At 39.9% G+C, this 16,125-nt stretch overlaps 1 protein-coding gene across 1 annotated transcript in view; it reads right to left on the reverse strand.

Moving 5' to 3' along the window:
* Positions 1-4,952: 4,952 nt before the first annotated feature.
* Positions 4,953-16,125, reverse strand: part of UTP18 (UTP18 small subunit processome component) — a 36,002-nt gene continuing 24,829 nt past the window's right edge. Inside the window, exons 10-14 of the mRNA XM_008011438.3 lie at positions 15,715-15,838; positions 13,098-13,272; positions 7,232-7,374; positions 5,891-5,929; positions 4,953-5,103 (exon numbers count right to left, since the gene is read on the reverse strand). Of these exons, the coding sequence (XP_008009629.2) occupies positions 5,905-5,929; positions 7,232-7,374; positions 13,098-13,272; positions 15,715-15,838 (467 nt within the window). The 3' untranslated portion in view covers positions 4,953-5,103; positions 5,891-5,904. The remainder of the gene's footprint in view (positions 5,104-5,890; positions 5,930-7,231; positions 7,375-13,097; positions 13,273-15,714; positions 15,839-16,125) is intronic.

Consider the following 16,125-nt stretch of genomic DNA (forward strand, 5'->3'; position numbering starts at 1 on the left):
AAAGTATTGCTTTCCCTGATGAACTAGTATAAACTTCTCTAACAATATGAATCACCTAACTTGTGTTACCCATTGTTCAGTGGCAGAAATCAAAATCACAGTTTGAGCAAACTAAAATAATAATAGGAATCATGTTTCACTCATGAGATTATGAACAACATCTAGTGGTGAACAAATACAATAAAGGGTACAGGTACCATAGTAAAAGTCCATCCAGTTTACCATTTAGGACCGAAAAATGTAGACAAGGAATTCCAGCTGAGTCTTGCTAGGTAAGTGATGTTTGAAAGGAAGCAGAGGAAAAAGCAAGGGAGACACATCAGCAAAACAAAGTCATGGGGGAGAGCAACAGCTTGGCTTATTCAGGGAAATTACAAGTAGCTCAAGATACGTGCAGCCTCCTAGGAGTGAGAAAGCTGGAGAGATGTGAAAAGGCCAAACTAATAGGCCTTTCTAACAAGCTAAGGAGCTTGACCATCATCTTGCAGCTGACCATGGTCAAAACGATTATGATGACGGTAACTAACATTCACTGAGAATGTGTTCCCGGCCAGGTGCTGTTGTAACTAATCCTACAAGGCAGGTCTGTTTTTATGCCCGTTCTATGTATGGAGAAATTAAAGACTGTGTGGGAGAGATGAGCTGTTGAAGAATGTTAAGCAAGTATAGCATGTTAAAATGTGCATTCTTAAAACACATCTCTGTATATACTACAGATGAAATAATACACCTTGCCTTTGCTTCAAAATAAACCAGAGTTTGTGGGTGAGGATATAAAGATTTCCAGTTGTTGAATCTAGGTGATGCATACTATTATACTAATCTCTCATCTTTTTTTTTTTTTTTTTTTGAGACGGAGTCTTTGATCACCCAGGCTGGAGTATAATAGTGCAATGTCGACTCACTGCAACCTCTGCCTCCCAGGTTTAAGTGATTCACCTGCCTCAGCCTCCCAAGTAGCTGGGATTACAGGTGCACACCACCATGCCCAGCTAATTTTTGTATTTTTTAGTAGAGATGGGGTCTCACTATGTTGGCCAGGCTGGTCTCGAACTCCTGACCTCAGGTGATCCACCCGGCTCAGCCTCCCAAAGTGCTGGGATTACACGTGTGAGCTAACATGCATGGACTCATCTTTTATATGTTTGAAGTCTTCCATAATAAACATTTAAAATAATCTCGGGCTATAATGTGGGCATCCAATTGAAAAGCAGGAAGTGGGAAGTAATAAAACCAGTTAGAGGGTTGTTTGATAAGCGAAAGCTGATGAGAGCTGGGGAAGTGGCGGTATGCTAGAGAGAACAATCTTTTTTAGTAAATTTTTAATTTTTGTGGGTACATGGTGTATATATTTATGGGGTACATGAGATATTTTGATACAGGCATGCAATGTGTAAGAATTACATCATAGGGCTGGGCGCGGTGGTTCACGCCTGCAATACTACTACTACTCGGGAGTCTAAGGCAGGAGGATCACTTGAATCTGGGAGGCGGAGGTTGCAGTGAGCCGAGATTGTGCCACTGCACTCCAGCCTGGGCCACAGAGCAAGACCGTCTCAAAAATTGGAAAAATATTGCTTTGAACTAGTCTTTGTGGTCGGGGGTGGGGTAGAGAGAAATCTCAAGTTTAAAGTCAGTCTAAAGTACCTAGCTTATGTGACAATGGAGAAGCTTTAACATTATAGGGAACATAAAAAGAGAATTTGGGAACAGTGGAGGACAGGGTATGGAAATGTGTCAAGTTTGGCATGCCAGTGAGGCATCTAGGTCAGTGGTCCTTTAATAAGAAATGTACATTGAGGTGAGAACGGTGGCTCACGTCTATTATAATCCCAGCACTTTGGGAAGTTGAGGCAGGCAAACTGCTTGAGCCCAGGAGTTCCAAGACCAGCCTGAGCAATATGGAGAAACACTCTCTCTACTAAAAATACAAAAATCAGATGGGCGTGGTGGTGTGCCTCTGTAGTACTAGCTACTCGGGAGACTGAGGTGGAAGAATCACTTGAACCTGGGAGATCGAGGCTGCAGTGAGCCACGATCATGCCACTGTACTCCAGCCTGGGTGACAGAGCAAGACCCTGTCTCAAAAGAAAAGAAATGTACATTGAATGTACCCCCAATGTAAACACATCTGTTTACGGCCAGGTGCAGTGGCTCATGCCTGTAATCCCAGCACTTTGGGAGGCTAAGGCAGGTGGATCACCTGAGGTCAGTAGTTCGAGACCAGCCTGGCCAACATGGTGAAACCCTGTCTCTACTAAAAATACAAAAATTAGCCAGCCGTGGTGATGGATGCCTATAATCCCAGCTACTCTGGAGGCTGAGGCAGGAGAATTGCTTGAACCCGGGAGGCGGAGGTTGCAGTGAGCCGAGATCACGACATTGCACTCCAGCCTGGGCAACAAGAGCAAAACTCCATCTCAAAAACAAAAACAAAACAAAAACCCGTATCTGTTTGTAAGTTATCTCTATGATCTACAGCATGAATACATTATGTAACAAAAATACTTTTTTTAGACAGTGTCACTGTGTTGCCAGGATGGAGTGCAGTGGCACAAACTTGGCTCACTGTAACCTTCGCCTCCCGGGTTCAAGTGATTCTCCTGCCTCAGCCTCCCAAGTAACTGGGAGAAAACTACTTTTTACACAGCATAGAAGTTCTAGTATTTCTTTCCCACAATCTAAAGGGCTATATCTCATACCCTTAGAGTATGCAAACCCTGCTTTGTGGACCACTGATCTATGTCAAAATGATGGCTTTGGGACCAAGATGTTCAATCTGTTGAAACCTCAATTTACTTCCCTGTAAAATGACAAATGTTATTTTCCTCACAGAGGAACGAGAATTATATGAGATTCTATGTATATATTACTGATGTCAGCACAATTACAGCACCAGGGGGTCGGAAGTGCTATCCACATTCCCACAGCCTACCTTCTCCCCAAGGCTCTTGCTCCAGCCTCCATTTCCTTCAGTTTAAAATAAAAGAATGGAAAATGCTTTGTTTCTTGTGTAATGACTTTGCAGATGCATTTAAGTATCTTCCCAAGTAGCTTAAGAACTCTTCGAAGCTGTGAGCAAGCACCTGACTTCATGGGCATTTGCTTGCCTCCATCCCATCCTCAAACTGGAGGTGCAGATATGCCTACAAACCCTTCAGCTGGTCGGCTTAGAACAGGTTACATATCCTCACCTCTCCATCTGTAAGGCAAATAATTTTTCACCTGTACTTTGTTTAAACAGAGGAAACATCTTCTTAAGACTAATCATTATTCGGTTCACTAAATATTAGTGAGGATGAGGGGAGAGATGAATGGGATACATCCAAGATTTCAACTTGTCGATTTATCACTCAAAGTATACCCAAGTACATTCTGTGTGGCTCTGGATGGCAAAATATCACCTCACAGCTCAAGATGGTTTCCCCCAAAAACAGGGACACGAGCCACTTTCATGCTGTCACAGCAACTGCCAAAAGAGCATCTGTAAAGAAGTTCATGGCTATGGATCTCATTTCCTTGAAGAATTAGCTTTTCTCTGGTTACAAGGAGACGTAATGAAAGCCTGACTCAAATCTCTAATTTCCACTGAGGGGGGAAAAATTAAACGTTAAAATATAAGACACAGGATTAGTAGCATCTCTGTCTGTAGAACAAATAGCACATCTGTCTACCTTGGAGATTAGAACTGGATTCTTTATTCTGCTCCTAGTAGTGTATAAAAATGATCTAGAGAGTTTAACAAAGAACAGTTAAAATTTAGACTCTGCTTCCATCATTTTCTGCAGAATAAGTTCCTATAAATTGTCACACTTCTGGGAACTGAAAACCACGCGCAAAATAAGCACATGTAAGGCTTGGTGTCCATTTCTGAAATGATTTAGCTGAAGCTAAGGACAAAGTGACAGCAAAAAGCTCCAAAAGCCTTGCCTTCAACTATTCATGTGATCCAATGCTGCCCTCTAGCAATGGGAGAGAGAAATAGCACTAACAAGCCCACTGGTTTCAGGAATTTGAGGTTTTCGCATTAATACTATTTACTATGGAAAAAGTTGCTGAGAAAGGAAATAGGGGAAGTGTCTCCACAATTAGATTGCAATAGTCCATCTCAAGATAAAATGTTCTTTAAGATGCTGGGATAAGTTAACACAACCCACACCTATTGGACTGCTCTACGTCCTACGTCCTCTCCAGCTGACCCAGGAGAGCCTTGAAGACACAAAGGGACCTATTACTTCACTGGGCAGAGCTACTTTCTGTTGCTGAAAAAACTCCCTCCTCCACCCTGACTTCTCTCTTCCATGTTTTAGTAGAGGGTGGGGCTGAAAGCTATTAGACCTAACTTGATACTTCTCCTAACACCCGCCCAACCCCTTTAATGCTTCTTAAATGCACAACATAGTGTCAGTTCTTCCTAAGAAATGTAAGGACTGGTCTCAAGCAAGGTTATATTATAAGATAACTATGGAGCCACCTGTCAACCTTGAAATACAAATTAAACATTTAAGTTGGCATAATGAACATTTATCTCCAGGAAGGGCAGTGGCTGATAATCTGTAGGACAAGACTACCAGGTTTACTATGCCCCCTCTTCAAATAACAATGACAATGATTTGAAGTAATAAGCCCAGAAAAGCCTTTTCATTTCCAAAATCACCTTTCCTGGAAGACTTGGAAGTTCGAACTTCACTACGTGAGATTTCACTGCTCTATATCAAGCCAACTGACCTCCACAGCTCAAGAGACTACCTGTTAGCTGATCCCCTAAAGCAAAGAGAGATCTATTCAGGAAGGGGGAAATTAGGCATCAGGGTTAGCTGTGAAGTATGAGAAAATCTGCTTATAGTTTATTTTTGGCTACAGACAGGTGTTTCCAATTTCTCATGTTTAGTCTTAAATGCACCCAAGTTTGTGTGTGTGTTGGGGGTAGTGGGAAGAACCAGATACACTTATTTTCAAACAAAAGCTGCCACATGTTTATTAAGACATTACCGGCTCTTAAGCACACTGGCTCTATAAATCATTTTCCATATATTATCACACATTCGGGAAAGTTTCTGAGACGATATATCAAGACAGGCTTCTTTTGTGACTCAACTGGACCTGAGGAAAGAACAAAAGAAATTACATACCTGATTTATAGCTGCTGGTCATCAACAAACACATACTGGCAATGTAATCTTTAGAGACAGGATAGCCAAACTGCTTTCCCCTCCTGGCTAAAGCTTTGCCCAAAATGCCTGTAACTTTAAAAATCCTTTGTCCTAATTAAATATATATATCTGCATTCTCAAAGTCTCTCAACATTCATTAATCTCTGAGGAGACCAAACAGTCAACTGAGATGAAGAGGCCAATTGCAAAGCTCAATCTCAGAACCACTGCATCTCAGACCCGAAAGGACGCTATGAGAAGGGAAGGATGTGCTACAGTTTTAAATATTGGGCAGTAGAACTAATGACCAGCCCCATTATCTAGCTCTGTAAAACAGGGCAAGTTGCTAATTTCTCAAGAAACATATATATAAGAGGATTTAAGCTCATACAAGCTATACTTATATTTGAAGACCCATCTCTCTGTGTTATTAAGTCTTTTGTGGATTAAACATGTTCAGTAATTACAATTTTGATGAGAATTATTGAATGCAACATTAGACATCAGACCTCAGAAGAACCGAGCCAGATTATTGTGATTTGGGATAAGAAATTTCCAAGGAAGGTTCAACTTCAGCTAGACAGTTCCTGATCTACTTCCATCCCACCCCTCTAAATAAAGATGCAGTAACCTAGGGGTAAAGAAACAAAGCTCAGCTAATGTGCTGCTTCCACCAATTGACAGCAATGGATGTAACCTTAAAACCAGCAGAATTTGTAAGAAAAGGGTTTTCTTACTTCAAAGAGTCTCTTTAGAAGTCTGAGTAATGGTGCAACCTGGAAAAGTGAAAAATAAGTCATCTAAACTTTGTAATTACCCACAGTATTTTCAATTAGATCACAGAATGGCATTTAGGAAGAGTTTAGCGGGAAAAATATGTAATTACAATCATTCACGCCAGGCAGTTAGGTTCAGACTCGTCAATCTGACATTCTGGAGGATTCGAATGCCTCAGATTTTAGATAACATGAGTAAGCTTACTCCAAAGTTTCACATGGGGGTCTATGAAATACCTGATCAGAAATAATCAATAAAAATGTCATCAGTCCATTCCAATCACTGGTATAGCTAGAAACAATCTCATTCTACAGAGCAATGCCCTGGTGAAAAATCTAACGGCCTTTGGGTCTTAGAGAAAAGAAAATTTCAGTTATAAAAATACCAAAGGATTTGGAAGAGAATTCTAAGTGCAATAAGAATCTGCATCCTTTTATAAAATACAAAACTGAAATAGAACCACTCCAAATCTGATCTGAAATGAGACTGATGAAATTATCCTGGTATAACCCATTTTCCTTTCAAAGTAAGTAGAACTTTAAACTACATTATTGTCTGGTATATTCTCCTTTCACAACTATTTCCTCAAAACCAATTTACATTCCTCCTTTTCTTCACTCCTGATTTTAGTTCATTTTGAAACCAGGAGTTCCCTAAAGCATACAAACATAAACACAGGGTTCTATGTAGCATTCACTAGCAACACAAGGAGCAAGGAAAGAGGGCTGTGATTTACACCACAAGTTTTCTACTGAAAACTCTTTAGTTTGCCCTGAAGATCCACCTTGTCACCTATATCTTCTGGCAATGATATAATTAGGTTTTGTTTGTTCCTGTTTTATAGCCAAGTATGTCGGGTACAGAAAAGAACCTGGACAATGCATGTAAGTTTTGGTTATCTTTGTGCTTAACACCCTTATTTACAGCTTACAGCTACAGGGAAAGAAACACCTTTTAAAAAGAAATCAATTAAATCTAGTGGAGTAAACTGAATTATTAAATCAGCAAAAGTTAATCTAAACATAAGGCACCAAGAAAGTGGAAATATTATTAAAGTGGCTACTTTTCCTCAATTTGACATTCTCAAAATAGTGCTTTCCAAAAAATATATATATTCCCCTGGTGAACTTCTCTGCTAGTGACATTTTATGGTAGAAAAATACCCGAAGATAATGAAGATGAGAGTCAAGATAAACAGGCTATAATTTACTAATTGTAGAATTAGGAATATATAGTATCTCTTCATACTGTCACATGTAGTTTATAGGTATCTCTGACTTTTAAACATAAATAATACCTACCTATACATCAGGGCCTTGCCCTTTTCATTCCCCAAGGCAAAGTATCCACTTCTTGGAGAAAAATCCATGGTATGAACATGAGAAATATTCTTCTTTTTAACCACTGGGAAGTTTGAAAATACTGTACAGGAAGGAAGATGAACCTGCAGGAGATAAAAAAAAAAGCTTTAAACAGTAACAACTGGGAGCTCATGTTTCTTAAATTGTAATCTTCATTCTATCTTTCTGCTGAAACATAAAGCTCATTTTGATTGTAGCACACAAGAAAGTACAGTCTATTAGTGCAGCAAAGTATTCCAAAATCAAGTTTGATCTTTCTTTTTTTTATTACTTTATTTTTATAGTTAAGAGACATGACTGCAGTTTTGCTACATGAATTTCTTGTACAGTGGTGAAGTTTGGGCTCTTAAGTGTCACCATCATTCCAATGGTGGACAGGGGTGTCCAATCTTTTGGCCTCCCTGGGCCAAAACGGAAGAAGAATTGTCTTGGGCCACACACAAAATACACTAACACCAACAACAGGTGATGAGCTAAAAAAAAAAAAAAAAAAAACTCATGTTTTAAGACAGTTTACAAATTAGTGTTGGGCCACACTCAAAGCGTCCTGGGCCGTGGGTTGGACAAGCTTGATGTACACAGTACCTATTAGATAATTTCTCGTCCCCTATCCCCCTCCCATGCTCTCACCCTTCCAAGTCTCCAATGCCTATTATTCTATCCTCTGTGCCCATGTGTACACATTATGAAATTTTATCTTTAATGTGTTATTAACTGAGAAGAAAAGGAGGAAAGAGAAAAAAGCATCAACACAGCATCTAGCATGATGCCTCAGAGATTCAAATGTTTGTTCAATGAATAGATTAATGAATACACTAAAGCAAATAGCACCCACTCTAGCTTAATGGCCACAGTAAAGAATACTAAAATCTGATCACAGGGGAAAGAGATTTTAAACATGAAGATTCATCTGGTTAGTTAAATGTGAAAAAAATGAAACATTATAAAGTCTGATTTTACATAACTGAAACCTGGGCAAAGTTATACCACATATATTCTACTACCATAAAATTGCGATTTTGTACTTTTAATTTTCAACTATTGTATATACTCTTTGCCTTTTACAATTTCTCCTCAAAGAGGGCTGAATCATGAAAATCTAACTCCAAGTGAAACTGTCCTGATTTAGAGAGAGCCAAAAGCTCACCTCAAAGCCAGACCTAAGTATGAGGAGGAACACACACATCTCTTTCTCCAGAGTCTACTTCCTAAGTTCAAGAGACAGGTCCTCACCCAAATTGTGGATGAATAAAACCCAGGTGTGGAAGCAGTTACCTTTAGGCTACAATTGTAACAACGCTCACTTTCAGATGTTCTCTAGCTCTCCGAAAAGATACAGCACCTTGATGTTCAAATACATATAACCGTTACCATTCAGCTATTTACCTGGGCAGTTAGTCATCCTCCACACTTTCAGGTCACACTTTATACCATCAATCAAAGTGATTTTCACAGACAAGTGCTGGGTAAAACCCATTGATACATACACCTATTAAACTGCTTTCAGTCACACATTAGGCCAAATTCTGATACATACTTACCGACCATTTTGTCAAGAAAATACTGTTTACAGTGAATCTCCAAGCCACATTCAATTATTTTCAACTTTGCTGGAAGGCAGGTTCTGCCTGCACAGCACAGCATCAATGTGAAGGCAATGGTGCTAATGAGAAGCGGTCTTGACCCATTAAAGCTAAGTTGGCAGTACCCCAATTTGGTCTTCACTTCTAAAGTTCTTAAATACCACTCTCTATACAGGTTCCTCAAGAAATTACTTTAAGTATTTATATTAAGCATATATATTTTTTCAAGCACTTAGTAAAAAAGCAGACTCCTGTTTTATAGAGAGAAGTCACAACATGGATATTGCAAAAATTTATTTACATTTAATTTGGGAAGGCAGATATTATACAAATCTGTGATAAGTACCTTGGTTTAACTGTGTTTCACTTGTGTTATTGTAAGTTGGTATCCTCCAAGCATGCCCCAACTACGAACAGATGATCCAAAGCATCAGGAAAGCAGATGACCACGAAAAAAACATTTGCTGCAAGGGCTAAGGACAAAGCTGTCCTACCTCTGCCTTTTGTTCCCACCCTCTTCACCTGATACTACAAAACCATGCCTCAGGCATTCACTCACCAACTTTCCTGGAATGACTTTGAAGTTTGGGGAGCTAGTTTTTGACTCCTCATCAAAATACACTAGAACCAACCTTTCTATCTGAATTTTTTTTTTTTTTTTTTTTTTTTTTTTTTTTTTTGAGATCAGGTCTCACTCACTGTTGCCCAGGCTGGAGTGCAGTGGCGTGATCTCAGCTCACTGCAACCTCTGCCTCTTGGGGGCAAGCAATTCTTCTGTCTCAGCCTCCTGAGTAGCTGGGATTACAGGTGTGGGCCACCACACCCAGCTAATTTTTTTATTTTTAGTAGAAATGGGGTTTCCTCTTGTTGACCAGGCTAGTCTCAAACTCCTGGCCTCAAGTGATCCTCTCACCTTGGCCTCTCAAAGTGCTGGGATTAAGGTGTGGGCCACCGCACTTGGCCTATTTTTAAATTTTATTTCTGCTACTGACTTGGAATATGGGGGAAAGGAGGTGGATTGTTTACAATGTCCTCCTAAGACATCAATAGTATCTACCTGCAAGTATCTACACTTCCCCAGTGTAACCTCTCAATGCATTGGTGAATCTTCCCTCAGGCCAAAGATCTCACCTGATTAAAACTACGCTGTGCTCTGACGTCTATTTATAGTCCCTGTTTTAAAAGCTACAATTGAACTATTAATTAGGAAAAATGCCTATAAAGATCCAAATTCTTTAACTCCTGGCCTCAGGTGATCCATCCGCCTCAGCCTCAAAAAGTGCTGGGATTACAGGCATGAGCCACCGCAGTCGGCATTCTAATACCATTTCTATCAAACAGTTAAGTATCCAGATATCAAAATTCAACAAGTAAAAGCTCACTCATCCTTGATTTAATGGGTAGAAAGTTCCATGACGTTCTACTACATCCAAAATTGTCGATGTAACAGGAATTTGACTTCTGAGTCTCCTGCTATTCCAACAGCTGAAATTCACAGTGATTTGTAATGGGATGACAAAACTGTCTGAATCATTATAAGGGATTGACTGCATTTAACGATACTAACAATGTTTTACCAAGGCATTATGGAGCTGCTATGCCTGGCTTCTTTCCATTAGATATTATGGTTGACTACCATTTAAAAACTGTGATTTGGCTTTTACTAATGAATTCCTTGTGTGATTTTGCCACAATAAAAAAATATATAAATGCTGTCATGATCACTGAAGCAAACTATGCAGAACTAACTATTATATGCCTTGCAGAATATATTATGTCAACAGCAGATAGATCCCATGGTTTTCTAAAACAATTTACTACCATTAAAGTGATAAAAGGTTAATATTACTAGTACACCACTCCCATTAGGGAGGAGGGATTTTAAAGCTGACTTGAATTAGAACCTTCTCATTTATCAAATGATTCATTCAACAGAGAGGCAATAAAATGCTATGCTGTATTTTTCACTCTTTTTCCAGCAAACCATTTTGTTGTTGTTGTTGTTTTTGAGACAGAGTCTAATTCCGTCACCCAGGCTGGAGTGCAGAGGCACGATCTCGGCTCACTGCAACCTCCACCTTCCAGGCTCAAGCGATTCTCCTGCCTCAGCCTCCTGAGTAGCTGGGATTATAGGCGCCCACCACAGAGCCCAGCTAATTTTTGTAATTTTAGTAGAGATGGGGTTTCACCATGTTGGCCAGGCTGATCTTGGATTCCTGACCTCAAGTGATCCACCTGCCTTGGCCTCCCACAGTGCTGGGATTACAGGTCTGAGCCACCACGCCCAGCACAACAAAACATTTCTTAAGGAAATCATACGCAGAATCCCAGTATATACCAGAGACAACAATGATACTGCTCTACATGCTACAAGTAGGCGCTTAGCCTCCTCCTTGCCCTACATGCCATATAAAGCCCTGTGCAGAATCTAGGGCTCTGTGGAATTCAGCCAGAAAACCAATGAACTGCTAGAAAAAAATGTGGCATCCAAATCACAATTCTGCCCTTTACTAACTGTTTACTTTGGTTAAGTTAATCTCTGAAGAACTGTTATTTGGCTCAAACTTTTTGTAGAACTCTTTGTAAATCTTTGTAAACTCTATATTCTAATACAAAGCTGACGGCAGATGCAAGGCTTTTTGCCAAGTCAGCACAACAAAAATAACACACTTTCTAAAGTGTGTACAATCTGGTAGTATACACATAGCAGCAAATGCAATTCTGCTATTCAAAGTTCTATGCCTTCTGTATACCTGGTGCCTTGAGCAAAAAATTGTTAAGTGAATGAGGACATTGGTTCTGCCTGAAGAGTAGGAAACTTCACAGAGATGGGGTGACACTGAAGCTGAGCTCTAAGGTTGGGCAGAAAAGAGTTTCCATAGGCCCGAGGCTGCTATCCTTAGAAAGTTCTGGGCCGGGCCCGGTGGCTCACGCCTATAATCCCAGCACTTTGGGAGCCCGAGGCGGGCAGACCATGAGGTTGGGAGTTCGAGACCAGCCTGACCAACATGGTGAAACCCCGTCTCTACTAAAAAAAAAAAAAAAAATACAAAAATTAGCTGGGCGTGGTGGCACACGCCTATAATCCCAGCTACTTAGGAGGCTGAGGAAGAAGAATCACCTGAACCCAGGAGGCGGAGGTTGCAGTGAGCTGAGATCGCGCCACTGCACTCCAGCCTGGGCAACAGAGCGAGATTCCGTCTCGGGGGGAAAAAAAAAGAGAAAGGTCTGTTTACAAGGGTAGCCATCGCATGGTGTTGGAGAACTTGACTAGCACACAGTTCCTCATACTGGCATGAAACTTTCCCTGAATGATATGGGTAGCTCACTGTGCCTAAACTGTTTGTACAAACAATGTGGTTTATGCTAAACACCCAGCTTTTCTTCTGGGAATCTAGAATTTTGGTACATGCTAAGCAGAAGGGTACAAGACAGGCAGAGGTGGTGCCTATATGAACTCCCAATAAAAATCTTCCACAATGAGTCTCTAATGAGCTTCCCAGGTAGAAAACACTTAACACATGTTGTTACAACTCATTACTGGCGGAATTAAACTGTCCTGTGTGACTCCACTAGAAGAGGACTCTTAGAAGGTTTCCTCTGGACTTTACTCCATGTACCCTTTCCCTTTGCTGATTTTGCTTTGTATCCTTTTCACTGCAATACATTTTAGCCATGAGTTCAACGAACATATGCAGAGTCCTGGAAGTTGTCTATAGTTAGCCACCAAACCTGGAGGTGGTCCTGCAGATTCCTGACACAAAGAGTATATTCACAGGTACCATCTAGCTATTTAAATTACAATACTTTCACACAATTTAATTTTCAAGTTCAACTTACTTTCAAAACCCAAGAACTGCCTCCGTTCCATTAAGACAACAGGCCTTAAAAAGGTAGACGAGGAAAGAAAATTGTGAAGGAAGGGTCTGCCTTAAATATAGTCCTTAACATTAACACTATAAGAAACCTCTGAAAATGAGGACCACTTTAGGAATGGTGAGAATGGACAGCAAAGTTTCCTGAAAGAAGTGACATAATCAAATGTGGTGGTTACTGTGCATCCTTCCAACAACCACATCCAAAAGCTACAATACTAGTAATTTCTACATCAAAAGAAGCCACTGTTTTAAAAATAATTCAACACTCTCCTTTCCTGTTACTCTTGCATGTTTTCAACTTAAATTTAAAAATTAACAATGATAAAGGAGTAATGAAATATTTACCAATCTGACTGCTTCTTTCATTTTTTCTGAAGCAATTGCCAAGATTTCTGTAGTAGGATTGAAGGTCAGAGAAGTAACACCTGTAACCAAGTTCATTATAGCTTTTACTGGCTTTGGGTTTGTTTCTTGGAGACAAGAATCTTGACTGTATATATTTACCACTCCACAATTGGAACTACAAAGAGAAAAAGGATTAAAGTAGATTAAAAAACAAGTAAAAGGGCTTTCACAACCTAAGTGAATATAGATTTAACCCCACAAACTGGTATTTACAGGAATTATATGTTACGAAGAGTCCAGCTATCACCACTATAGCCACAGATGTCCTATAGAACCACCAACCAAACAGGTTGAAAACAGAATTCAAATTCTCCCCCTTCTGTTACTTCTTGAAGGTTAAACTTTACTGACTCTTCCTGCATCCTGTTTCCTTCAGTCACCTCTTTCTCCACTGATTCTTGTCCTCAGGATTCTATTTCCAACCTACTTCTAGTGTCTCACTCATCTCATTTACTCCCACAGACCACCTAATCACCCACCACATCCAAATCAGTGCCTTTAGTCCTAATTATGCACTGCATTCCTAATGGTTTGTGGGGGTGGCCACATGCATTAATTATCTCTTCTAACACCATCACCCCTCCTCCCTTCCTTCCGCCTCCCTTCAATGACAATTCCACTCCTCTGGTTGCACAGGCCTGGAGCCTGAGAACGTTTGAATACTTCTCTCCCACTCCTCATCTTCTAAGCATTTATCAAATACATTACAAACATCCTTTGCCTACTCCCCTATTGCCATTCCTACTGTCCTGATGACTCATTACCTGATGCCTGCCTATTGCTGCAGTGACCTCAAGGCTCATCTCCCTGTCCCTTTCTTCCTCTTCTAAAAGCTTAAAGATTTGCTTAAGATTCTTTAAGAATAACTTTAAGATTCTAAAGCCTTAAATGGTCTTTAGAAAAGCACATCAGAAATCAATTACACTGAAGGGCAATTAAAATTAAATGAGTTTAAGCTACTAGTATTAGATTCTTTCCTATATAGGCCCTTCAAAGGGGACTAATAAAAAGTGATACAAAAAAGAGAGGGCAAGGAAGACTGGCTTCACAAATTTGAGTGAAGACCATTTTTGTGCAGTTTTTCTTGCCCCACATAGAGGCAAATGCAGTTCTTCTTAAAACTACTTATAGTTTAAATAGCAGTCTTCATTTTAAAGGAGCTTGATTCCCAAAAGATCTGCTACTCATGAATTGCTGCCACAGCGCACACTACCCTGGCAAATGCTTGGCTTGTGCTGAGATGTCCCTCGCTACAGGCTTGGCACAGGCATGGGTAGGAAAGGAAGGGGCCTTCATCAGGGCACTCCCCCTCCAAGGGATCTGTTACTGTCTTACTGCCTAAGGCAGATGGCCTGGTCTCCAAGCTCCACAGCCTAGTTCTACTTGCCTTTCCTCCCAAACTCCAATTTGCAAATGGTGGTAGGGATATATAAACAAGTAGTTTCCCCAGTTTTAACCTGGAAGGAGAGAGTGAACAGAGTAAAGAGCATGCTAAGTTTCTGGACAGCAAGACCCCTTAACTTCCCATCCCAGGGAGAATTTGACTGAAATCATTTCATGGCTCAATTGTGTTTGGTCTAAGAAAATCATAAAAGCCTACTTCTTGAAGTTATAGAATTATGGGTGCTAATTAGTGGTTTAGTAAGGTAGCTTAGAATTACTGCAAAGTATCCAATGCCTCATCCTCCCACCCTGCATCTTCAGAATCAAGTAGGAGAACACACCCATCTTTTCCCCAGTGTAATAACCCATTTTTTCAGTAATAGCACAATGTGGTCTAGATAATATTTTTAAAGTTTCTACAATACTATCAAATGGTATTTCCTAGAAACATGTTTTTTATTTATACCCTCAGTTGGATAAAGGAAAAATGCTTTAGGTATCTTAAAGATTTAAACCCAAAGTTAGACTTATCTCCTCATCAATGACAAGAAGCTGAAAATATTACAGGAAAACTTGATGTGACCAAACAGGCATTTTAAATAGGAAAAACTACAATGACATAAGGTAGCGCCAGCATTTTCTTTGCTATAAAGGCGTTCAACTGCAGTTACAGTAATCCCCGCTTATCTGCAGGGCATATGTTCCAAGACCCCAGTGGATGCCTCAAACTATGGATTACTGAACCCTATGTGTACTGTGTTTTCTCCTAAACACACATCTCTATAAAAAAAGTTTAATTTATAAATTAGGCATAATAACAGACTGACATAACTAACAATAAAACAGAACAATTACAACAATATATATCCTAATAAAATTTACGTGAATGTGGTCTCTTGCTCTCAAAATATCTTACGTAGATTTCAGATTGTGATTAACCACAGGTAACTAAAACCACAAACAGTGAAACTGAAGATAAGGGGGGAACTACTGTAATAATATTATTCAACACTGCACAAAGATGGTAAAATGAAAAAAGCTCAGCTGGGTTGACCAATTTCCTAATTACAGAATAGTTTATAAAGAGAACTACTCACGCACCATCTAGTATATTCAATTCCTTAACATATTCTCATTAGCACGATGTGATTAAGGTTACAAGAATCTCTCTTACCCACAAGCAACATACTGTCCATTCCTAGATGTGGCAATGCTTAATCCATATAAACTGCCTTCATCAACAAATCTGTTAAGGCACTTCCTTGAGTTCACATCCCAAACATAAACTTCTCCATCCCCTGAATAAAAGAGTGAAAAAAATAGTTGTTACTTTTGCTTTAAACTTGAAAGGCAAGTAAACTGGCCACTCTCAGTCCCTCTTAATAGCACAGGAGACTACAAATACAGACCTATTATAACCCTCCTAGTTCTGGAAAACTGGACTAAGAATATTTCTTTTTTCTTTTTTCCATTTTTGAGACGCAGTTTTGCTCTTGTCACCCAGGCTGGAGTGTAACTGCTCCATCTCAGCACAATGCAACCTCCTTCTTCTGGGTTCAAGCGATTCTCCTGCCTCAGCCTCCCA

The sequence above is a fragment of the Chlorocebus sabaeus genome, chromosome 16 (assembly GCF_047675955.1).
Source record: "Chlorocebus sabaeus isolate Y175 chromosome 16, mChlSab1.0.hap1, whole genome shotgun sequence".
NCBI lineage: Eukaryota > Metazoa > Chordata > Mammalia > Primates > Cercopithecidae > Chlorocebus > Chlorocebus sabaeus.